General features: G+C 40.4%; 1 protein-coding gene across 8 annotated transcripts in view; it reads left to right on the plus strand.

Annotated features, from left to right (window-relative positions):
• LOC138814048 (Krueppel-like factor 12) overlaps positions 1-26813 on the plus strand; it is a 708935-nt gene that overhangs the window by 587695 nt on the left and 94427 nt on the right. For all 8 annotated transcript variants that reach the window (XM_070002825.1, XM_070002822.1, XM_070002820.1 and 5 more), the window contains one exon: positions 8456-8591. In XM_070002825.1, the coding sequence (XP_069858926.1) occupies positions 8456-8591 (136 nt within the window). The remainder of the gene's footprint in view (positions 1-8455; positions 8592-26813) is intronic.

Genomic DNA, 26813 nt, shown 5'->3' on the forward strand with positions numbered 1-26813 from the left:
GTATTGTAAACAGTGTTTGAACCTGATATGTTAAGTAGTGGGGAAATTTTAAGGATTTCAGCAGTAAGGGAGATGTTTTAGGAAAGTCTTAGATTCACACAGCCACCTACACAGAATTGCCATATGAGAGAAAGGTACTTAGGTAGCAGGGTGTTGAGTAACTGTGAGGGAAGGCAAGAGCGATTACTAGCTGATTTAAATGAGCATTTGGCAGAAACAAGTGAAATGAGTGAAGAGTCTGGAACCTGGGAGAAGAGGAACATGACAAAGATATTGGCTATAACCCAGACTCAAGAGCAAGTATAGGACTTGAATTTAATATGAGTTCTAACACTTTTGATAAAGATTTCATCAGTTGGATGTATGTAGGAAGTATGAGTCCGGGGTTGAGGGGTGAGGTTAAAGCTGGGACTATAGATCTAGTAGGCATTTCTGCTGAGATAGAAATTGAAACTGGAGAAGTTGAAATGCCTATATTCCTATCAACTTGGGAGACTGAGATCTGAACATTGAGGTTTAAAGCTAGCCTGGGTACAACAGTCCATGAGACTCTTCAATTAACCACTAAAAAGCCAAAAGGGGAGGAGTGGTAAAAGTGGTAGAGCATTGGCCTTAGGCAAAAAAGCCCAAGGAATACAACTTTGGTGCAGATTTCACACCACACACACACACACACACACACACACACACACGCACGCACGCACGCACGCACGCACGCACGCACCACAGAGTGAAGCAAACTGAGGCTCTGCAAAATTGGTCCTTCTCAGAGTTCACCATGCTTTGAGTCAGGCTTTATTTACTCACAGATGTTTGTCTCATCCTAGATCTTGATGTACTAGAAACATAGCCATGTATTTGAACAACTGATGATATTTTTAAAACCATATGAGCTCAGAATGTCAACTATGCAAATATCTGATGAAGTGCCTGCTTCGTCACCCTTCATGTGATAAAGTCCTGAATTTAATTTACTACATTGTGCAACTAGCAGGAAGTAGTAACGGAAGAGGAAACAGCTACTGGGGTTTTTACATAATATTAATGTCACTGATGATTCCCATGTGTCTCTCTCCAGCTAGGTTCCTAGGCACATAGATAGCCAGAGGCATCTTTACCAGATGACAAAATTCAGCTCTTGTCATTTTTCTGCTCAGAACTGTCCAGTGACTTCCCTTCTCACTGCTTTGAGCACAACTCAAAAGCAGTTCTGGGCATGTCCCTTCTGTCCTGGGACGCTTCCTTCTCCCTTTGTTAACTCTGCTTGCAGCCTCAGGCAGCTTCTGAGACACAGAAAACATATGTGTACCCACCTTAGGGGCTTTGGGACTGTAATGTGTGCTGTTCTTGGAATGGCCTTCATCTCCACATCAGAACATCTGCCCACATCTGCAAGCCCTTTTCACCCCATTTCTTCAGGATTCTGCTCTCAGAGTCCTTCACAGGAGACCTTTTTTGGCCACCCTCACTGACATGGTCTGCCTCGCTCTCAGTGACTCCTGTGTACCTATGCTGGCATTTATCTTATTTGATACAGTATGTGTTGTCCTTCATTAATTTACTATTACATCCAATGTGAAGGCAGGCGTTGTAATCTACTCAGATCACTGCATTTTGCAGTGCCCAGAAGAGGGTTTTACACCTTGTAAGTGTCCAATAACTCTCTTGACTGAAAGTACAAATGAAACTTCAGATCAAGCAAAAAGTGTTTGAAGCTTGCTGGTGGCTCACATGTATAATCCTTGCTACTCAGGAGGCTGAGATCTGAGGATCATGGTTCAAAGCCAGCAAGGCAGAAAAATCTATGCAACTCTCATCTCCAATTAACCACTGAAAATCCAGAAGTGGAGCTGTGGGTTACATGATAGAGTGTCAGCCTTGAGCACAAAAGCCAAATGAGAGTACAAGGTCCATAGTTCAAGACTCAATACTGGCACACAAAAAGGGAGGAGGGAAGGGAAGGGAAGGACGAGACCTTTGATATATTACTTAGTATGGGTTCTGGCCCTGTCAGGCATTTCAGTTGAGTAAAATCTGTTGAAATGAAAACTGCTTGACTAGAATAGTCCAGAAAATGGTGAAGAACTTGGAAACAGTGTAAGGCAAGAAGATGGCTAAAGAATGGTACCTGTGCTGATTGCTCCTTTACTCCTAACAATAGCTGGAGCAGAGGAGGAAGCAGAATTGGAGGTACAAAACTCAACTGATGGTTATGAGTGACAAGGCAGGAGTCTATAAAAGCAGAGCTGTGATTTTTATCCCAGCTGGTTCTCTTTGGAACAACTCTTCACAATACATTATTGGAAAAGGATTCTTCCAGTACCTTCCAGATAATGTGAATGCTCCCCCTTGCTTATTCCTCCTCAAACATCCATTTTCCTTCCTCTTCCTTGTTTCTAGTAGAAAGCTGCAGCTCTTTGGAGCCAAGTTTTCTGTAACTGGGACATGTCTCAGCCTTGGCAGGGGAAACAAGTAGGACATTTGTTGGTTGCAGAGTCTGTGAGTGGCTGGAAAAAGGAGGAGAGCTAGCCCAACAGCACCATGGTAGCTGAGCCTGGCTGCCTTGGACCCTTCTATCTGTGGGTGCTACCCCTAAACCCTGACATGCACACCAGAAGCAATTTTGTGCCCCCCCTTTTTTTTCTTTCAAATTCTTTATTGTGATTAAGCCGTTACAGAATTCCCCAAATTTCACAGTATTGTGGGATAGTGATGCGTAAAGTCACAAACACATTCTAACTTTCATGGAGCAAATTGTCTATCATGGTCTATAACATTAATGAGTTCTATGAGCTTTGTAATACAGTTATTTCTTCCACATTGGGTGATATGTACATTTCTTTTATTTTGCATAGCAGCAGCTGTTCCCTCTTTCCCATTTGTTCCCTCCCTCCATTGCTGCCATTGAGTTTCTTAGTTCATTTTGGTCAATGTCCAGTGCAGCTGATGGGTCCCGCTGTTGCATGTTTTTCCCTGATTCCCTCTAGTTCTGTGTCATCCTCCTGGTTTCCCTCCCATGTTTGTGCCTCCTTTTGAGATCCATCCTTCCTTCCTTCCCTCCTTCCTCCCTTCCTCCTTTCCTCCCTTTCTCCCTCCATTTCTCTCTTTCTTCCTCCCTTCTTCCCTTCCTCCCTTCCTCCCTCCCTCCCTCCCCCATCCCCCTTTTCTCTCTCTCTCTCTCTTTCTTTCTTTCTTTCTTTCTTTCTTTCTTTCTTTCTTTCTTTCTTTCTTTCTTTCTTTCTTTCTCTCTCTCTCTTTCCCTTCCCTTCCTGCTTTCTCCTCTCCTCCTTCTCTCCATCTCCCTCTCTCCCCTCCACTTTCTTCCTTCTCCTCCCCTCCCTGTCTCCCCTCCCCTCCCCCCTTTGTCCTCTTCTCTCATCTTCTTTCTTCTCCTCCTCTCTTTTTTTTCCTATTCCTACTCTCTGTAGCTCTTCTACTCCCCTCCTCTCTCCTCCCATCTTCTTATGTGTGTGGTACTATGTTGGGGATCAAACCCAGTCCTATTTATGTATTCATTCACTTAGTCATTCATTTACTAGGGTTTGAACCCAAGAACTTGCACTTGTTAAGCTGGTGTACTACTTCTGGACTGTGAGTCCAGCTCTGATTCTCACTGATTATTTTTAGGAAAGGATCTTGCTTGGCACTGGGCTCATTCCTGGACTTTGATACACTTACTTCAGCTTTCCACTATCACTGGGGTGACAGGTGCAAGCCACTGTGGTAAGCTTGCATCCATGTTGTTGGAGTCTCATGGATTTCTCTGTCTTGACAAGCCTAGAACTGGAATCCTCCCTAGGTCAGTCTCCCAAGTAGATCAGGTTACAAGCACACACTACTTAGCCTGTGGTGAGGGGTGTCAAGACTTTGTCTTAGTGCCAAGTATATGTAATATTGTCCCACTATCACATGGGAGGGAAAAGCGCAGTTTAGATGTGTTGGGTGGGTTGCAGAAAGTCAAAGTGGGATGGAGAGCTTCAGGTGACCACATACCTTCCATGATCATTCCTGTCAAGTATGAGCTTAAGAGGGGATATGGAAAGGCTTTGTTCCTGTGAGCGGTAATAGAATAGATAGTAATAGGTAGAAGTGTCAGAAAGCCTCTCCAGTGTCAAAACGTCTGTCTACACATGGTGAATATCTTAAATTGAAAGGTATGGTAGAATTTAGTGTGTAGCCATTATTATACTTGCACATTAATATCCCACTGAAGCTTTAAACCCTGTAGGAGGCTGTCACGTGGAGGGAGACTAGATGAGAGTGGGTGAGTGTATATGCGGTCTTAGTTTGCTCATGTCATTTTTAAGAATGTCTGGGAGAATCTGGGAGATTATGCACACTTTGATTGTGTACTGTTCTCTTAAGAAACTATCCCCCAAATGAGTAGATTAATATAGCAGCTCTTTTGTGTGTTTGCAATGCCGTGGGTGAAAAATTGGATGTGGTTTTCTAGGCCGTCATCTGGTGGCTGGAATGTGGCCCACCAGTCTGAAATGGGTCACACAAATGGCTGCCAGCTGGGATTGGCTGCCCGGTGTGTAACAAGTCTCTTATATACCCTCTCAGGCTTCTTTACATGGATGAGTAACTTTGAAAACCAGCCCAGTGAAAGGGGAAAGCCAATGGGTGAGGATTATTAAAGACTTCAATCACTTTACTAGTAGTCCATTGGCCACATCAAGACATAGAGTCCAGCCTCATAATAATCAGAAATAGCCACACAGGGACACGGATGTAAGGACTTGTGCTGTATTACTGTCACAGTCTACCATAGGTAGACTTGACCATCAGTCAGTTCAGCTGCAGACATTGGGATTCTGCAGAGATCTTCTTGGGAATTTTGTCATATGGGATTAAAGTCATACAGTATTACAGAACCCTCAACTCCCAAATACCTTTTGTCTTTGAGTTTTTTTCAAATTTAGAGAGATGTTTATAGACACACACACACACACACACACACACACACACACACACACACACACACACACACACACACACACACACACACACACAGAGTCAGATTGCTAGTGTAACTTTTATATTGTTTCTAAATCAGCACCATGGAGAATTAATCCTTCCTAAAGGGCTCCAGTGAATAGAGGTTAACTAGGGTAGAGATCTATATCCACATTTAATAAAAATAGAGTGGAATTATGCAAGTATGTAGATAAGCTAATCATCTGACCTAATCAGCAATGCAAATTTTTATAAAAAGCTTTTCTAATTACTTCCTCAGCTTGGCTGAAGGTATGGGTAAAATGAATTTCCCAGCATGGTAGCAGATGTATTTCATAATATTTATTGAAAATATTGGAAAGAAATCCTCAATTATCATGCTCCTAAAAAGTACATCAAAAAAGATATCTTATTTAGCATACTGTTCACTTTCATGTAGCTGTAAACATAACATAATTTAGATGATCCTGTAACAACTCTCACACAAGTCATTTGGAATGTTTCATACACTTAGAATTGAACTTTCAGGGACAGATTGCTTCTTGGTTAGGTGCCTGTATTTTCCTTGAATTGTGTCACTTACATTTGCAAGCTCCAGTTGTCTAGGACAACATTCAACCACTAGTGTAAGACTATCCTTTGATTATTCTCTAATTTGATACCTGCCTAAAGGTGTCTTAACAAAGGAAGTTTCATCAACTTAAATATTACGTTGCTGACACTTACAGGCACATGAAACAACGCCATATGAGATTTGGAAGTCTAGATATATTGTGAATTCTTTTTCTTGGCTGATTTTGAATAGTTATAAATGGCTGTTAAATCATTTTAGAGCAAAATTGTCCAGGAAGAAACTATGAATTCCTGGCTGAAATGCCTGTATCTTCCTTTAGTTTTGTGCTGGTTATTTATTTGCCCCTTCCATTTTGGGATTTGCTCAGTATCTTTCTGGTATGCATGAGTGTTCATGCATTACATAACCATGTCTTAGTCAATAACAGACTTAATGGTGGTCCCACAAGATTGTGCCATGTAGATGGCCTTTTTCACCATTTTCGTTTATGTAAGCAGACTCTAATATTATAATCAAAAGTGTATAAAATTATTTAACAACACATTTAACAAAATTTATCCTTGTCCTCAATTGACGACACAACCATAGATTCCTCTTAATATAGGTTATTGCCCCAATTTCTATTGCCTATAAGCAAAACAACTCCTAAGTAATTCCTTTGGTGCTGTTAGACTGTCTGAATAGTTCGGTTCTATGTTTTATCAGTTTGTAGTGGGGTTGGTTTGCTACTCAGAATTTTTCCCAATATCCCTCTTCTGAGACAAAGGGAAAATCAACCATCGTTTGGAACCACAAAAACAAACCTACAAAGAAAGCATTCAGAAGCTCTTACTGAAAGTTACTTCATCATTGCTAGTACTTGAGGAGGTAAATACTGTATTTGAGGAAATTATAAATATAGAATTCACATAACAGTGAAATTCTCATTAGAGTACAAGGCCATAAAACATGGATGATCCATCAACATGTGACTGAACTTCTTAGTTATATTGAAGCTAGGACATAGTTATGTAACTATACATAATAATAAGGCATAATATCTTTCTATGTCCAAATTCTTCTATCACTAGGTCAGTTTTTACTATTGAAATTTTTTAAATGGTCAATTCTTTGTTGTGAGTGACTGACCTGAGTCTTGTAGAATGTCCTTGACTGCTTTTCTAGAAGATGACAGTATCACGCACCTTATTGTAAGCTTTGACAATCAAAAGTATCTCTAGCCTGATACTGGTATCTGGTGACTGTAATCCTACCTATTCAGGAGGCTGAGATCTGAGGATTGCAGTTGGAAGCCATACTGGGTAGGAAAGCTCATGAGACTCTTAGCTCCAATTAACCACCAGAAGAACTGCAAGTGGCACTTTGCTCATGTGGTAGAGTGCTTGCGTTGAGCTGAAGAGCTCAGGGACAGTGCGCAAGCCCTGAGTTCAAGTCCTAGGACTGGCAAAAAAAAGTGTCTCAACATGCTGCCAGAATCTTATAGTAAGGAGCATATTTGTCTTTATTTGGAGGCATCTACTTTACATTACTGTCATTAATTCAGCCAACATTTTCCAAGCATTTGTATTGCACAAAATACGTTTTCTTTGATTTGTAAGTATTTACAGGCAGAATGTATACCAAGTACACGTCTACCAAGTACTAGCTTCAATAAATGCCATTCCCTTGCTAACCAGCTCATTTTAGATATTTATAGAAAGTTTCTAGGTGTAGTTTTCCTAGTCATATTTTTATTGTGGATAGCCATAGAAAATTGGTACAGGTAGATTAAAAAAAAATGTGTTGGAGGATTTCCATTTGGTCCTAGCTAAATGTGTAGTAACAACAACAACAAAATGATTTGAGTAAAGGTCTCTTTTTCACAAATGTACCCAAATGTCATGATTTTAAATGCATTTGTACCCCAATGTCATTATTGCCATGTTTCAAACTGTATTGCGATTTTCTTCGTAAGGAGTGGGAGTTGAGAAAGCTTCCATTGGCACCTTTGTGGAACAGGAGTTTGGGTTGAATGTGAGTGGGTTGGAGCCATATATTTTAATAATGCAGCTGCGTAGCTGCTTAGTTCTTTTCGTTGAGCAGAGGTGCTTGTTTTGTGCCAGAGACGAAGACATGGAAATTCTCCTCAGTGGTTGCTAAAACTGTTCATGGAGAAATGGAAGCAGAAATAAGTGTAATTTAAAGAAACTCTGTGTTCACATAGTGCATGTTGACAAAGTCTCCTTGAAAGGTTATATGATTCTGACTCATGAGGTCGGAACACAGACTTCTTACCTTGGCAACTTCACTGATGGAAGAAAATCTTATCTGGAAATGCCTTTTTTGAAAAAAAATGAAATGAGAATGGAGATGAAGTGCCCTTTCTAGCATATATGAACAGAATGTAAATTACTGTCACCTCTGCTGTTTCTTGTACACTCACATCTCCATGTCCAGGTGAGGATCAGAAGAGACAGTTCAGTGAAATATGAAAAATACCTAAGCCATTTCAACCTTGTTCTTCTTTAAACTCACTGTGAGAACATTACATAAGCAAATCTCCTCTACTTTGTTCTCTCGATCATCCAGAGAAAGTGCTTAATCAACTGGGACATGGCCAGGATCTGCCAACAGAAGCCAACAGGCAAAAGCCAAAGGGTAGGCTAGTAGGCAGCTTATGGCTGCATAATCAGCTTTTGACCCCTCCCCTCCCCAGCAGTGATAATATTGTAGATTTTCTAGCTTCTGTTCTGAATTGTACCTGCAACTCTTGGGAGTGCTCAGTATGCAACATAAATAATGTTCACTAATTCTAGACTAATGACTACAGAATTTCTTTTGCCAGACAGGCTCAGAAGAGATAATAATCCATGCTTGATGCTGGTCCAGGACAAAGTTTACACGCTAATTTTAATTCATTATATATGCCTTTTTTTCCCCCAGCACAAATGGAGCCCCGAGGCCTATCTCCCAGACAAAGTAAAAGTGACAGTGACGATGATGACCTGCCAAATGTGACCTTAGATAGCGTTAATGAAACTGGATCAACGGCCCTTTCCATAGCCAGAGCAGTACAAGAGTAAGTATCACATTTTCAGGATGAAATAAGAATTGCCAAGGTGATCAATGGATAATGGGAACTGCTGCAGCTCCAGTTCCTACATCTGTCATTCTAGCTCTCGACTGGCATATGACTCAGCTTTCCATTCAGCCTCTGTTCTTTGGGGAAGCAGATGAGTGCGAAGAATGGGGCATGTTACAGAATTGAAAGTCTGTGTTCTGTTTAAATATAAAACCTCTACGCATCTCTTCATCTTTCGTGATTCTAAAAATGAGTGTTTTTTAAATGCCACTTACTGATTATCATTATTATTCATATACAAAGTCAAGGAAAATAAAATCCATCAAGTATCCTTATCTTGATTGGCAATTAACAGCGTAGCATTCTGGTACTTCAAATTTGAAAGATAACCTAATAATCCTTTGAAAAACAGGAATTGTATATATTTTGTGCCAGCACTGGGCACTCAGGAACTGGGCACTGAGCTCCTTCGCTTTTTCACACAAGCCTGATGTTCTACCACTTGAGATACAGTACCACTTCTGGGTTTTGTTTGTTTGTTTTTGGTTTTTTGGGGGTTCGATCATGGGGCCTGAACTCTGGGCCTGGACGCTGTCCCTCAGCTCTTCAGCTCAAGGCTAGTGCCCTACCACTTGAGCCACAGCGCCACTTCTGGCTTTTTCTGCTTATGTGGTGCTGAGGAATTGAACCCAGGGCCTCATGCATGCAAGGCAAGCGCTCTACCACTGAGCCACCTTCCCAGCCCCCACTTCTGGGTTTTGGGTAGTTAGCTGATTTGATATGAAGTAGATATGGTGAAATGACTAATGAAGTTAATTAACACACTTCATCACCTTTTATAATTACCTTTATTTTTATGAGAATACCTAAAAGTTACTTAGCAGATTTCAAATATACCATACAGTGTTATTCACTGTAATCCTTATGATATATATTAGATCTTCAGAGCTTTTGTGTGTTGTGTATGTGTGTGTGTGTGTGTGTGTGTGTGTGTGTGTGTCTGTGTGTGTGTGTGTGTGTGTGTGTGCTGGTCTTAGGAGTTTGAATCATGGCCCATGTGCTCTCCCTGAGCTTTTGTGCTCACCACCAGCATTCTACCTCTTGAGTCACAGCTTCATTTCTAGCTTCTTTACTGGTTAAATAAAGATAATTCGCAGATTTTCCTGCCCAGTCTGGTTTCGAACCATGATCCTCACTCAGATCTCTAGGATTACAGGTTTGAGCCACCAGTGCCTGGCTAGAATTACTCTTTTCTCAACTGCAAATTTGTACTCTTTGAGCAACATTTCATTTATTTTACCCCTTTTCTTCACCCCCCCCCCCCCCCCCGCCGAATCCACCATTCTGCTGTTTCTGTGGATTCAGCTTTCATAGAAATAGAAATAGAAAATGGATGATAGATAGCATTTCACATGTAAGTGTAGTTCTCTGGTTGGTTTTGTGTACATATTTTCATTTTACAATATTTCCTTTGGTACTACTGCAGAAGTTGTATGTATATATTAAGAGATGCCATATTCTTTATTCATGTCTGTTTTTTTTTGAAAGGATCAGTAAGGAATATACTTCCACCTTGGAAGTAGTTCTAGAATACCAATATCAGACTTACCAGTAGTTAATAAACTCAAGTCTGAGAAGTGCTGGCACATTGTTAGATAAAGCAAGGAGATTTTCTGCAGAAAATCAAGACTTTGACTACTGTATGGAAAATAATTTATTCTTGTCTATATTTTGTAGTTATATTTTAACATTCTAAATTTGCTCAAAGTTAATTTTCAGTGTTCAGAATTGTGAACTTCATTGTTTTCTTTTTTTCTCTTTAGTTCTTCAATGTATGTTTTGGTTTCACTACTTCTCTTTCTGCTTGCCTTTTTTTTTTCTTTTATTGTTAAGATGCTGTACAGAGGGGTTACAGTTACATGAGTAAGGCAATGAGTACATTACTTGTGGATCATTGTTACCCCTTCCCTTTCTTGTTGTCCGACTATCCCTTCCCTTCCCACCTCCCACACTCCTACCCTCCCCCTCACTGTCTCTGCTGCCCAAAGTTGTAAAGTCCACTTCCAGTATATTGCCCTGTGGGTATCCTTGTTGCAACGGGTCATCCTGTGTCCTTGAATCTCCATTCTGTTAATTCCAAATGTGAAAAAAAAAAACCCAACCTTACTTGAACCTCTAGCATATTCTTATCAGTAAATTACTATATTTATGTAAAAAAGAATAAAACATAAGCTAAGGATGTAATAGTGAGAGGATTTGAAATGTTACTTGTCTGTGTCTCCATGTATAAAACTTCCGTGAGAAGTATGTCTTACATAGAAAGACAACATAAAAATGTAAATTTTCTGTGCAATGGAGATACCAAGTTTTAAAAACCTTGGTCAGAGTAAATTCATATTTTCTTTAAAGACTGAAGAAAACACGGTCTAAGAAGGATTCAAAGGTTTCTCTGCCTCTTCTCATTTAGGCCACAAGTACATAGCCAAGGATGAGAGGGGGAAACTAGGTGGGGATGAGGATATTGAGGAAGACTGAGAATAGAGAGGGCAAAAGTCCTTGTGCTCAGGTCTCTGGCTCTCTGACTAGATGTTATATCCCTGGGTCAGTATCTACTGCTCCAGGATTTACTCGCTTCCCCACTTCCCCACTCCCCTACTTCCCTCAAGCCTAGAAAGTATACTAAATCTTTGATTTAGTCCCTTATCTTATGGATACTAGTATATATCACAAAATCCTCAACATGCCTATAATTTTTTCCTATCCAGTATTAGTCATTTTACTATTGGTTTCACTGTTTCTTTTCTTATTATCTTGGAATGGTTTTCAATTGAAGCTGTCACTTTATGAGTACAGGGCACTTGGATCAATGTTACCTCTTCTATCATTCTCCCCCATCTGCCCCAGCCTTACTCTTCTCTTATTTTTAGATGCATTTAAGATGAACTTTTATGAAAACATGGGTTAGATATTTATTTCCCTTGGTTTAATATGAAGAAGTTATTCATCAAAATACATTTCCAACTTAGATACTTAAATATGTCTATCTTTACATGTAAGAAAGCATTATGTGGTACCTGAGGCCACCTCAGTTTATATACATTCATGTAATGAGGATGGCTGATTAGTTGAGCAGTTTTCATTGATTAACTTCATCCCATGTATCAGCTCAGTCAGTGACTTCTGATAAATTGAAAACAACATCCACAGTGAAACCCAAAAAGGCCTCTCCCTTTTGTGATTTCAGTTTTATAGATTCCATTCATATCAGAAATCCTGTATTTAGCAGTTTTAACAAATCACCTCCCTGAAATTCATTCAACATCTTTTTTCTTGGTCTTATTTTTCCTCAGTGGTACAACAGGTCATTACCCATAACAGCTTGACAAACATAATTATGAACTAATGCTTAGAGATATAGAGGTAAAGGCACATGATTGAAACAAATTATGATAATTAACTGTAAACCTAGACAGAATAATGATATTTTTTAAATAGGTAAGGTTCAGCTTTGATACCCAGAACCTCTGATTTTTGTACCCTTGGGTTTTTTTTCTTCCTTTAATCCCAAACATTAGTAATATTTACTGTTTTGTTTTGTTGTTGTTTTGATTATCGTGCGAGTTCTGGGCCTTGAACTCAGGGCCGTGGCACTCTCCCTGAGCTTTTTAGTTCAAGGCTAGCAGTTTACCACTTTGTCACAGCTCCACTTCCAGCTTTTTCAGTATTTATTGGAGATAAGAGTCTCACAGACTTTCCTGCCCGGGCTGGCTTTGAACCACAATCTTCAGATCTCAGGTTGGATTATAGATGTGAGCCACTAATCCTTACTTTTAATTAGAGCAGAATAGTCAAGTCCCATTAAGCTAAAGTATAAATGAAAAGTATCTGAAAGAGGACCCTCCCTGAAGGGATTTCCGTCTTAACCAAGGTCAATCAGGAAGAATAAGGAGTTAGATGGAATAATTTTATTAAGTGACGTGTAGTGTCCCGACCCGCAGGATGTCAACGAGGGCAGTGAACCTAAGCCAGAAGGAATGAAGGGACAAGAGACACGAAGAATGACAGCAAGACAAGGGTTCTGATCAAGCTTCAAATTTTTATTTTTCACACAGGGGTATTTATATGCTTGGAATAAGGAAGCTTTTTCATTGGCCATTAAGGAAGCTTTTTCATTGGCCATAGCAGTGCAGGATGTTTGCTTAGGGCAGGGGGAAAGGGTGGTCTTAGCAGTTGCAGGATGTTTACTTAGGGCAGGATGAGGGTAGGATTCTGTAAACTCAGCCTCAAGATGTTCCAGTGAGATAGTCAAGCCTATTATGTTGAGAGACTCAACTTTTGGCTCCAACATCTCCCCCTTTCTTATTTAAAAAATTGACCATCAATTGTTGGGTGCTCTTTTTAAGGGGGTGACAGAGGCTCTGTTCCTCTAAGGGCCCAGGGTTTTTCTCCGCTTCCGAGCGAGCGTCCTCACTAGGGATGGGGAATTTTACAGGCCTTGGCATGTTTTTTGAGGAGACGGCTTGTGGGTATACATGCCAACCGTCATGCACCAGAGCTTGCCACTCAGGGGTCTTGGGTTTTGGGATCTCGCGGATCCACCCCCCTGCAGTCTTACCTGCACCCTTGATTAGAGCATTTTTTCTACCTCCCATAGGTGCATCCTCCCCCAAGAGGAGGGGCCTATAGGAGGAGGGGTGAACCTATCCCTTATGTCAATAGGTCTTGCCCGTTGAATGGTCAGGAGTTATGAATAAGGAGAAGGGTTTTCTAAATAAGAAAAAAGAAGTGGGGGAGGTTTCCCACTGGAACAAGCTCATGGCAAAACACTAATTAAAAGCCTGGGGTAAATCCTAGATCTCAATGCCTTGGTCTGCCATATCAACGCGATGGTGATGAACCTGTATGGGCTTAGAAGCCAAGAGATTAATCTGTTGTTTAATAAAAGTTATAAGCCTATTTAAAGCAATCCTCTGATGTTGGTCTGTACTGTTTGGAGAAGGTAAACCACTTTGTTTCCACAGTCAACCTTTTGGCTCCAGCTACCGGGGGCCGAATAAAATCCCCCTTTGCATTCACAAGGGACACCAAAAAGAGTGGTCATGAGATTTTTTTGTAGCTGGAGGGCCAAGGCCACCATATACAAAACCCCTTTAAAAGAAACACTTCAAACAGGAGGGTCCGTGTCTGGAGTTCTAGCTGCATCTGTAAGAGAAAAGGAATCATCCTCAGGGGGAAGGTTTCCCCTGGGTTGTAGTAAGCCATTAACCTGTTTTATCAAGCATTCTAGCAGCCACTTTGGGGCCGATACTAAAAATCCGAATACCCAAGCCCATGTTTATCTGTTTTTTGGGTAGCTTGGATGGGTTCAACAGTTCCTTGTCCTGATTTTTCAAGACCCATACCAGGGACAAAATCCATACGGAGCATTTGATGTGTAACCACAGAATTGGGACTAGCAAGGATAACTTCCATCTGGGTCAAGATATCCCGGCCCCATAGGTTAACAGGGAGGTCAGGAACAACAAAAGGAGTAGCAGTTCCCCTATTGCCCTCTTTGTCAGTCCAATTAAGAACCCTGGAGCTGACCAAAGGGTTTTTTGACTGCCCTATGCCATTAAGGTCAATTAGGGATGAGGTAAGGGGCCAACTTGGAGGCCAATATTTTTGGGAAGTAACTGTGGCATCCACACCAGTATCCAAAATTCCCTGAAACTCCTTTCCTTCAATTCGCAGGGTGAGGGTGGGTCTTTTTTGAGTGATAGGCTGAACTCAATACGCATGAGAAGACCCCAAAGAAGCAGTTCCTCGCGGTGTGGTCTGAGCAGTGGAAGAACCCCCTGAATTTAATAGGAGCAGTACCAGTTGGGCAAGCCTAGTTCCAGCTGGAATAACTGCAATCCCATTAATGGCCGTGGCCAAAATTTTTATTTCTCCTGTATAATCATTATCAATAATACCAGGAAAAACTTGGACACCTTGTAAGGTAGCAGAGACTCTTCCAAGAATAAGGGCACACATATGAGACGGAGGGGGTCCCAGGGTCCCAGTGGATTTATTTGAGGTCCTTGTACAGAGTCTAGTACTGTGTCGGTGGCAGCACAGAGGTCCAGTCCTGCACTGCCTGGGGTTGCCCGCTGGAGGGAGGCAATCGTGGAGGGGCTTGTGTAGGACCGGGACTTTGGGAGGGGACAAACCCTATGGCCCCTGGGCTTGTCTTGGGGATAGTCGAGGCCAGAGGCTGGCCCTGAGGGAAGTTTCCTGAAAAAACGAGAGAGAATGGGTTGTCCAAGGGCATTTGTTTTGGATCTACATTCGTTGGCCCAATGACGTCCCTTACCACATTTGGGACAAAGAGTGGCAGGGAGTGGTCTACCTGTAGCTTGAGAGGGCACTGCCCCTTGGCTTTGTTTGCCAAAGGGACATTCACGGGCAAAGTGACCAGGTTGTTTACAATTAAAGCAAGAACGCGAGCCGGGGACTGAACTTTGAAATGCGTTGGTAAAGGCAGCACCTATGGCGAGCCCCATGGTGTGCGCGGTTCCTACTCCAGCACAAAGCCTGACGAACTCAGAGAGGTCACCCTTGTTTTTATGTGGCCGGAGGACATCTTGACATGCAGGGTTAGCATTTTCAAAGGCAAGATGTTTAACAAAGGCATTTTCACTTTCACTAGGCCCAAGAAGCCTTTCTGCAGCCAAGTTAAGCCGTGAGACAGTCACTGTAGGGTTCACCTGGCCCCTGTCTAACTTTTGCCAGGGAAGTAGTAGCCGATCCCTTTTGAGGGAGACGCTTCCAAGCATAAAGGCCAGCGTTTTGAATTTGTGCCAAAAGTCCGGTAGGAAAGCGTGCCTGTTTAGCATTGGTATCAAAGGGCGCATTACCCAAAAGTTTAGTATAGGTCCAGGTTTTTGAAGATGTTTTAACCAAATTTTTTTGCACGGTCTCTCTACATTGTTCCTTAAAGTCCGCATTTCATAAAACAAAATCACCCCCACTAAGGGTGGCGCGGGCCAGAAACTTCCAATCATTAGGGGTGAGCCAGCATGTACTTTAGTTTTCTAACAAGGCTAATGTATAAGGGGCAGTTGGGCCATATTGGGCACATGCATTTTTAAGCTTTTCAACAAACCGGAGGCTAAGCCTCTTATACTCTTGTTGGCCTTTTCCCTGGGTGGGTTGTTCCTCTTCATCCCCAGTATCCTGTTCCTCATCCTCCTTTTCCTCTTCTTCTGATTCATCCTCCTCACCCTCTGAGGTCCTATCTGTCTGGTTCTGAGTTACTGGAAAGGCGAGGACTGATTGATGGCGTGATCTAACCTTAATTTTATTAGGCGATTTTGGCGTATCGGCCAAGGCCAGTGTGTGGAGTTCATAATCAAGGGACCGCAGTTCATTTAAAAGTTGAAGGTGTTCTCGCCTATGTTGAAGGGACTCACGTAAAGGGGCCAGGTTAGGTAAAGGGGGGAGAGAAAAAAACATCTGGAGGGGCAGTGGGCCCTTGAAGGGCCAGGCCACAAAAGGAAGGGGGTGCATAGGAGGGATGCGGAATATTTGGGGTAGAGAGTTTAGTCTGAGGTAGGGGGTGACTGAGTAAGGGGGACCAATCAGGCTGATGATACTGGGCCGCCTCCTCTTCCAGGGTGGCCTCATCCTCGGGGGAGGCGAAGAGGCATGTTGGAGAACCTCCTCTCCTGTTTTTACAAGTTTTAAAATTCCACTATGAAATAGAGAACATTTTAAAATTTCATTAATCAAATTCCAATAGGAAAAGGCGGTAGCAGGAACTGTTTCTGGACCAAAGTTTTCATAATAATCTTTTAAACAATCTCCTACTCTTTGCCATCTTTTTGCGTCTATGGTTCCTTCAAGGGGGAACCAAGGACACAAGTCCTCTATGTACAAGAAAAGTTCTAAATCCTTTTTCTTAACCCGAGTTCCCTGTGTCTTGAAGGCCTCCTTGAGGTCTGACAGAAATAGATCATGTGACGATATTGCTTGTCCCATGGTGGGTCACTCACCGTGCGTCGTCCTTACTCTCCTGGATCTGTCTCTCTTGGCGGGGTCTGTGGAGGCGATTGTGGACTGTACTTGGCCAAGTTTTCCCGGAGGACGGCGTTCCTTCCTTAGTCAGACGCTCGTGCCCCATGTTGGGCGCCAGTTGTCCCGACCCGCAGGACGTCAACGAGGGCAGTCAACCTAAGCTAGAAGGAATGAAGGGACAAGAGACACGAAGAATGACAACAAGACAAGGGTTCTAATCAAGCTGCAAATATTTATTTTTCACACAGGGGTATTTATATGCTTGGAATAAGGAAGCTTTTTCATTGGCCATAGCAGTGCAGGATGTTTGCTTAGGGCAGGGGGAAAGGGTGGTCATTAGCAGTTGCAGGATGTTTACTTAGGGCAGGATGAGGGTAGGATTCTGTAAACTCAGCCTCAAGATGTTCCAGTGAGATAGTCAAGCCTATCATGTTGAGAGACTCAACTTTTGGCTCCCAACAGTGTAGGAGGGTGGAAAATTCATAAAGCAGGTACAGAAACCAGAATGCTGTGTCCAGGATTAATTCTTCCATCATTGAACACATTCCTGTCCAAATTACTATGTATCTGACTGACCTGCTATAATAACTCTATAAAAACAAAATTCTAAGTTAGTAGCATTAGAAACTTTTGCTTTGTCTGGCATCCATAGTGTCTGCATCTGTTCAAATGACTTTCTTCTTAAATGGCTGATTGGCAGTCACATTTAAGCTATTTAACACAATTCAGTGTCTTCCTTCTCTAGGGTTTTATTATGTGGCTAATGTGAAATGCCCTTCTTTTTTTCTTGGGGGGGGGTCCAGTCGTGGGGCCTGAACTCTGAGCCTGGGTGCAGCCCCTCAGCTCTTCAGCTCAAGGTTAGTGCTCTACCACTTGAGCCACAGCGCCACTTCCGGCTTTTTTCTTTTTGCTTATGTGGTGCTGAGGAATCAAACCCAGGGCCTTAGGCATGCAAGGCAATTGCGCTACCACTGAACCACCTTCCCAGCCCCTGAAGTGCCCTTCTTTATGATAAAAATCAACTCATGGGTTCCTAGAAATGAATAAACAGCCTTAGTATATTTTTCTTTTTCATTAAATGCTTTGTGGAAGCAGATATGGTGGATAGTTAAGAGATGCTTTTTACTGCTCCAAGACTTCCCATGTAGCTAATTCAAGCAGCATGATTCTGTACTTGGAACAGTGTTTTAATGATCCAAGAAAGTTAGAAATCTTAGCTGTTGGTTGTTTTGTTGGTTTTTTTTTTTATCTGACTTACTGTAAATTTGTTGTAGTTCTTACCCCTTGTGGTTTTACTTAATCCCCTTATGATGATTGTGTTAATGTCTTTTAAATGACAACAAAGAACAGTGCTAGAGAGGATGAAGGAAGGAAAACAAAAAACATTACTAAGAGCCTCCTTTTGGTAGATTATATGAAACTCATAGTTTCCATTTAATTTACATCAGGATACTATTTTCATTTTGCAGATTACAAAACAGAAGATAGGAGAGGTTTATTTTATCCTTAAGAGGTCTTGTAGCATGTAAATTATAGAACTTCTATTCAAATCCAAGTTTATCTAACTGAAAATCTTAAATCTTTCATGAAGGGCTACCTACACTCTGTTTTTACAGTATAGCTTTAACATCTCTGTAACAAACTATCTTCATTTAGCCTGCTTTCATGAACTTTGAACTCCAGCGCAATTTATGATACAATTTTACTTTTTAAAAATATTATTTTCTTTAAGCTCTGTTAAGCATATAAGTGGTATGATATAATTTTACTTTATTATTTAATTATTTTCCTTTTCTTTATCTTTAAGCAGTTGTACAAGGGGGTTTTAATTCCACAGGCAAATTTATAAATACAATGCGTCTTGATCAATGTCTCCCCTCTGTGATAAAAATTTTAGACTACCAAATCTTTAAACTCATTGTTACTCTAAGTATAATCTGGTCAAGTATATTCTCAGCAATACAAATAACTTCTGTAATCACAATGTTATATTTAAATAAGAGACAATAATTGCAAATTATGAGAATACATGTATATAAACTAAATTGTTACTATATATAATATTTTTTAAAAACTTGCTGAAGGGAAAGGTGTGATTTCAGATATGCTTTTGTGTCGTTTATATACTAACATTCCTATGTTAACATTCCTAAGTGAACATTGGCTTTAGAGGAATAGTTCTGGGAGGGTTGAGAGAGTATATTCATCTTATTTGTTCTTTTCGACGGAAAGGTTTTATCATGTGTAGGTTCTGTCTCTTCTCTGCTGACTGTTGTATTCTAAAAATAAAGAGCTCATGGATTTTCTCTCTATTTTCTAAGCATTAAATTATTTCAGATTCTCTTCTTAGAAGCTTCCCAGACTTTGGGCATGGCTTAGGAAGCCAAATTTTTATTTGATAAGCCTAATGGGTTTGGGATACTTGAAAATACTTACCTCAAGTCCTACTAAGAAATATCTTGACTGAGATCCTTAGAGCGAAGGCTAGTTCATTCCTAGTGACTAAATGTCCTGGCTGGTGTGGCCCTGCTGACAGGTAAATCAGCAAGGCTGTCACTCTTGCCAGGCAAGATAAGTGCTATGAGATTGTTCTTCCTTTGAAGAAAGGCAGGGAAAGTTCTAATTTATTGTGAATGATTTTTGATCTAATCTAAAGTGTATGGCTAGCCATCAACAACCCAGCAGTCTTCTAAGACTGATAAAATTGAATATCGATGACTTCTTAATAACTCAGTCCTTGGGTCCTTAAGAGCAATTGAAGAGCATTTATCCATATTTTGTCACTTCCATCCACCTTGGTGGTATGCTGGCGGTCTCCGTAAGGAAGGAAGATAGAAGTTCGAATACTTGAACCCATTCAGGAACTACTGAACTAAGTCATATATGCATTTAGCAAATCTTTCATTCATCCATTTTAATCGTGGGTTATGTGCTAGAGACATAGAGTGAATGACTCAGCTCCTGACCACGTGGAGCTCACTTACGTACATGCAATGAATTGAAATCCAAGGAGAGGGAAAGTATGAGGTGCTGCTGTGAACGAACGGAGGAAGTACGCATGTGTCACATTGGAACAGCTACAACCTCTGACTACCGCTGACAGAGATCAGGGTATTGTACATTTGAAATGATTGGTGCAGAAGTGAAGAACAGAAGATGAAGCTACTAGGAGTAGTAGTTGGGGACTTTGATCAGGATAAATTCATTCTGTAGACAATGGAGAGCCAACAATGCCTTCAAAAAAGAAATACCACGATCAGCTTTTAACTTTACAGACATAGTCTCAAGAACTCTGGGTGTGAGTGTACAGAGGGTGCTACCTGAATATGAACAGTGCAGCTTAGATATATATCTATATATATATATACACAACCTCTACCTTTGGACACGGCAGCTTGTAGACTTATGACCGCTGGAGAGCGAGACAATCCATTGAGGCACAGTGAAAGGTGGACAAAAGAGGTTTATTGACACTATTTACACCAGAAAGGGGGCCTGCGACTACCTTGTCCTGGACTAGATACCCAGAACCAAGAGCAGCCTCAACCACCAAACCTCCAAGCCTCCAATAGGCAGCCCTGACCTCCCCTCCCCCCACACCTTTATTAGTTGGTCTGCAAACCACCAATTAGTCTGCAAACCTCCAAACCTCAGACCTCCAAAGCTCCAAAGGGGAAGGCTTTTCCTTTCCTTCCCTTCCTCCTTCTCTGCAGCCTCTCCACTCTCCACAGGCCTGCCCTGCTCTGATCCAGGAGGCTCCTCTCCACAGGCCACTCTAGAGGAAGATCCCAAATGGCCCCTTGAGGAGGCCTGCCCTGCTGTCCCTCTCTCTTCTCCATCTCTCCCCCACTCCAACGGACGTCTCTCCACCCTACTCCCCTCAGGACTCCAGGTTTTCCCTTACTCCCTGGGGCCTTGGACCAACAGACAGCCTACATACCCAGATCGGCTGTGCTCCTCCCCCACTAATGGTTTCAACCCCCCATTCATGCTCCTCTCCCAAGCTGCTTGCTCTCCAATCCCAATAGGCAGCTCAGCATGTGGTGCTCAACACCCCACCCCTCCATCAGCATGGCACGCCCATGGGCGGTGACGTCAGCTCCTCAGTGCCCTACTCTGTCCAGTGGCACTGGGAGTAATGAGACTCGCCTATGCCCCGCCCCTTCCAGCAGGCCAGGCTGCCAGGCACCGCTAATTATGGTGGCTTCGCTGGTTATTACAGTAGTACTAATCTTATGTATATATGATATTTGGCTTTCTGAGGGGTTGAGCTACTATGTGTTGTACAATCTTTTGATATGTAGTTAAATTTGGCTACCAAGAATTTTATTGAGAATTGTTACATGCATATTCATCAAAGAGATTGTTCTGTAATTCTCTTTTTTTGGTGCTACTATATCCCTGTCTGGTTGTTGCATGAGTATGATATTGGCTTGGTAGAATCAGTTCTTGGTAGAATCAATCCTTCTCTTTCTATTTTAGGGGAAAAATTGAGTAGTAATCTTAAGTTAAATGGTGATTTAGTTTTTGTGGGTTTTCTGTTGTTTGGGGGCCAGTCCTGCGGCTTGAACTCAGTGAATGAGCACTTAGATGTTTTTGCTCAAAGCTAATGCTGTACCACTCAAGCCTCAGCTCTTCTTCTGACTTTTTTGGTAGCTAGTTGGAGATGAAAATCTCACAGACTTTCCTGCCTAGCCTGGCTTTAAACTGTGATCCTCAGATTTCAGGCTCCTGAGTAGCTAGGATTACAAGTGTGAGCCACCACTGCCTGGTGATTGTTTTTCTTTCTTTTTAAAAAATGTTTTTAATTTAATTTTTTTTATTGTGAAAATACCATACAGATGGGTTACAATTACATGGGCAAGGTAATGAGTACATTTCTTATCAAGCATTGTTGCCTCCTCCCCCCCCCCCCCCCTCGAGTTTTCTTAAGGGTTCTTTTTATCTGTGTTTGCCGGTCCTGGGGCTTTAATTGAAGGCCTGGGTGTCATCCTTTAGCTTCTTTTTATTCAAGGCACTCTACCACTTGAGTCAATTGTGACTTTTGGTAGTTTATTGGAGATGAGTCTTATGGACCAGAACTGCAATCTTCAGGCCTAAGCTTTGTGAGTAGCTAGGATTATTGATTGGTGTGAGCCACTAGTTTCCAACTTTTTTTAAACTTTCTTAAAAATTATCTTTAAGTAGGTATACAAAGGGTTTCAGTGTTAGTTTATGAGTGCAATGCGTTTTGATCAATGTATTTCATATGTTTGGGGTTCCAGAATTGATGGGCCTCTTCTACTTGATAGTGGCTATTTGTTTCTGTTATTTAAAAATTATGTTCATAGCCGGGTGCTGGTGGCTCATGCCTGTAATCATAGCTAGTCAGAAGGCTGAGATCTGAGGTTCAAGGTTCAAAGCCCAGCCAGGCAGAAAGATCCATGAGACTCTTATCTCCAATTAAATACCAGAAAACTGGAAGTGGCACTTTGGCTTAAGTGGTAGAGCACTAGCCTTGAGCTGAAGAGCTGAGGGCAGTGCCCAGGCCCAGAGTTCAGGCCACAAGACTGACAAAACAACTCAAAATTTGTTTGGTATTTAATTCAGTCATACAGTATACTCCAGAGTGGTTCTGAATATTAATATCATGTCATTTATTTGACTTCTATATGCAAGCTTCATGTGTCTTTATTCTTGCTATATGTTCTACCTGTAATCCCATTGCAAATTTATTTACACTTTATATAAATGTATATATGTATATACGTGTGTATGTTTATTTGTGTGTGTTTATTTTTAGTCTGTGTAGCTTGTTACTGTAGGTAGTCATTTCCTATGCATTTTTAATGTGTGTTGATATAAATACTCAGTGACAATGTTGAAATATTAATAAGTTTCATTACAGGTTCCCAGAGCCCTTCATCATTATTTCATTTATTACTATAATAAGTGAAAGTACACATGACACAAAACAAACAACAATATATTTGGTATTGACACAGTTCGTCAGGATGCAGTCTCTTCTGTCTCTAATCCAATGCTCTTCTTCCTGGTTGCTCTTCATGAGTTATAATCATTGTATGATAATTTTCCTTTACATTTCTTTCTCATATTCTTGAATCTTATTGAATACATTTACTTATATCCTCAACATGAGGAATACATTTTCATGGAGAGTTTTCTGCTCTATGAAAAGATAGGCAAAGGTAACTTGAAGAAGAGTGACTTATCAGGTTGACATTCTACTTCATCATCCCAAGGGTACTTCTCTACTTGTTTCACAGTGACATAGCCATGGGTTGTCAAACAGTTGAAATCAAATGTATCATGACTTCTCCTAAACAGTGATCACAAACCAAGTACAGTGGGTATATTTTTTTAACAGATTACAAATTAAAGAGTATTCCTTATTAGTTAAATATAAAATGTTAGTATTGTAGAAAGAATTTCAAATTTTAACTTACGAACTAAAATGGAAGTCTACCAGAGTTGAGCTTTAAAGCTATCTAATGTGTCATTAGTTTTACTTGGTTCCTACTTACAAAGAATCAAATTTAATATATAAAAACTTAGTATTTTGATATTTTAACCTTATTTTAAATGAAATTTGGAGATTCTTAGATAATCTTGTTTTCATATTATAATCTTTTCATTATAATCTTGTTTTCATAATTAGACCCAGCCAGATGTTTCTATATATAATTCCAGTGTCTCGTGATAGTCTCTTAAAAGTTTCTAGATGATATAGAAGGTGGTTGTAATAAACTTATCTCTCTATGCTCATTTAGTAACTTTAAAAATCATTAATAAAAATGTATTTATCATGTTTTGATTTTATAATATAAATCCTTTTCTTCAGGGTTTAGAATTTCAGAAATGCTCTGTTTGGCTAAGTATAATAGAGTGGCAGTAGTACAGTTCAGTGTTCAAGAGGCTTATTCAAGTGATATAAGCAAATTCATTAAGTGTAGTTATGTTATTTTGTAAATTCAAATTAACATTGATTAACCTTTCCCCATATACAAAATAACAGCAACAAAAAATCAGCTACTGTGCCTTTGCCCCCCGAATTGTGGAATTACATTACTATGGGCTATAACAGTGACATGGCACAAATATAAAACAAAATGAAACTATGATCCAGATAATTGAAAACAAAATCTTTGAGCTAGAATTTCATGACCTTTCAGCACAAAAGCATTTGCCTTTCCATTTTGCATGCATTCTCCATTTTGCCTGATATCCAAGCACTATTACAGTGAGACAACATATAAAATTGACTTTTGAAGTTGAAGTGTCTATTATCTAATGCAAATATAAAACTAATTTGAAATTTTACAGTTAGAGAAACTTTATAATATGTAATCTGGAAATACAATAAGAAATTTGATTAGGCCTAGGAGCCAGTAACTCACAACTGTAATCCAAGGATCACAGTTCAAGACTAGCCTTGGCAGAAGAAGTAGAGACCCTTTCTTAAGGAGAGTTGGACATGATGGCACATATCTGTTCTTCTCACTGTATCAGGAAGCCTAATACACTCCTGTAACATTTAGACATGTACCTAGAGATAGAAATGAGACCTTACCTCAAAAATAGTCAGCAAAATTGTGTAGGAGTTACGGCTAACCTGTAGGATTGCCTGCCTACTGAATGTGAGGCCAAAAATAAAAACACAAAAATCAGTATGTCCAAAAAATAATAATAAACTTAGGGAAAACAAATGATGTTTAAATTAAGAAATTAACTTCATGTTATCTTTTATTAGATAGATCTCATTGTGATGTTAAACCATTAATTTTTAACCGCAGTTTTATGGGCATATTATTCAAGTAGTTAACAAGCCAATAAACATTTTCTAATGGGAAGAATATCTAGCAAAATTAGAAGTCTTTTGATTAAAATTAATGCAATTATAGGTGGATATTGGTTGCTCAAGCATATAATCCTAGCTGCTCGGGAGGCTAAGATCTGAAGATCATGGTTCAAAGCCAGCCTGGCTGACAAAGACCCTGGCATTCTTACCTCCATTTAACCACTGTAAAGCTTAAAATGAAGCTATAGCTCAAGCGGTATAGCAGTGGCCTTGAACAAAAGAGCTAAGGAACAGTACCTTGGCCCTTAGTTCAGGCCCCAGTATAGGTACCAACAGAAAAGAAAAGAAGATTTCAAAGAGGTTTAGCTTTGGCTATTCACTCTTAATTTTTACCCAAGATTCAGGCCAGCATTTACTTTGAAGCAAAGGAAAAGTTTCATAACTTTTGCTAAATATATCTTTTAAACTTATGATAGTAGTAATGTTTTCAAAAGGATTTCATGGTAAATTATTGGTCATATAAATGAGTAAAAGTTGTCACATGCAAAAAAAAAATCAGAATGGTTCAGTTCATGAGCAGCCATAAACTGAATGGTTTATTTCAGACATTGGCATGGTATAGATATGAGCAGCCCTGGACTCAGGCCAGAATCCAGTCTTGTTTTTGGATTAAGTGTTACTAACAATAGCACTAATTGTTGTGTTAAAACTATAAAGCTTTACAGTTCTCTTTTAATTCCTATTCATAAATTTCACAGTAATTTCACATTACAGACTCAGGGAAGTGGCATGATTTATCTGGTATCCTATAACTTGGTGAAGATGCTGTGGATGCTAAATTAGCTTCTTTCCTAGTACATGTTTAAAGTGTTTTTCATCCCTTCTTTATTGAAGAGAAAGATTTCTGACTAGTATTTTAAAGGAAGAAGAAGGAATTTATCATCAAAATTTATTATCAAAATGATGATAAATTACCCTGAAGGCTAGGGTAACAGAAGAAGAAACAGTCATACATTTATTTATTTGTTTATTTAGATAATTCTGGGATTTGAACTCTGGGTTTCATATGGCATTCTACTGTTTGAACCCTTCCTCCATCCATTTTGCTGGGTTATTTTTTTTTTTTTTTTTTTGGTCAGTTGTAGGGCTTGAACTCTGAGCCTGGGCATTGTCCCTAAGCTCTTCAGCTCAAGGCTAGTGCTCTACCACTTGAGCCACAGCTCCACTCCCAGTTTTTTGGTGGTTAATTGGAGATAAGACTTTCACTGACTTTCCTGCCCAGGTTGGCTTTGAACAGCAACCCTCAGATCTCAGCCTTCGGAGTAGCTAGTATTACAGGCATGAGCCACCAGTGCTTGGCTTTGCTCTGGTTATTTTTAACAAAGATTCTCACTCTCCCTTCCCCAGCCAGCCTGGGTAATAATCTTCTTATTTCTACTCCCACTGTAGCTTGGATGACAGGCCCAACCTCCTTGCCCACCTTACACTTTGAACTGAGGGATGCACAGACAGACCCTGGTGTGTACAAGTTCCATACTTGTAGACACAACAAACTACAAATCAAAACTATTTAGAACAAAAGTTACGTCTGTACTGAGCATGCACAGACTTTTTGTCTTGAAGCTATTCCATAAACAATGCAGTATCACTCCTGTTCACATCTACACTGTGCTAGGTGATATACGTCATCAAGACATTCCAAGTGTGTAACAGAATTTTAAGCCCCAGTTTTGTATCCATGAGGAGTTTGTGCAACTAGTTTCCCAAAGCTCCCCAGCCATGACTGTATAAAGAGGACCTGGTAAAGCAATTTGATATAATGATGAAACCTCCAACTGTAGGTCTCTTGTTTGTTGGGGAGGGGGTAGTCCAGAACTGAAGTGATGGAAGGACTGGAAATACAGATAGGTAGTCAGTATTACTGAAGGGCTATCTTAGATATTATTTATATACACTGCAACAGTAATAAGGATAAATTTTGTAGAGTTGGTGATTCTGTCCATCTTCCCAACATGCACACAGCCACTTCTGTGTGAATCATCACTGAATTTAGTTTTAGATCACCATTTATGGAATCTTGGGCGATATATTCTTTCATTGAACATGTCTTTACAATTCTTGCTTATTGTACATTATTTAGTAGAAATCCACTGTATGTAATCTAATTTGTTTTTCCATCTTGTCGTCGTCATCCTCCTCTTGCAATGATAAATGTTGAACTCAGGGTTTTGTACATGCCCAGCAAGTATTCTATCACTGAGCTACATCCTCAGCCATGTTCATTTACTACCTGATGAGCCCTGGGTTGTTTGCCATTTGGGACTATTAGAGTAAGGCCATGTGAACATTTCTGTGCAATTCTTTTGGGGCCTAAGTTTCAT

The sequence above is a fragment of the Dipodomys merriami genome, unplaced genomic scaffold, assembly GCF_024711535.1.
Source record: "Dipodomys merriami isolate MVZ:Mamm:240054 unplaced genomic scaffold, mDipMer1.0.p SCAF_6, whole genome shotgun sequence".
Lineage (NCBI taxonomy): Eukaryota > Metazoa > Chordata > Mammalia > Rodentia > Heteromyidae > Dipodomys > Dipodomys merriami.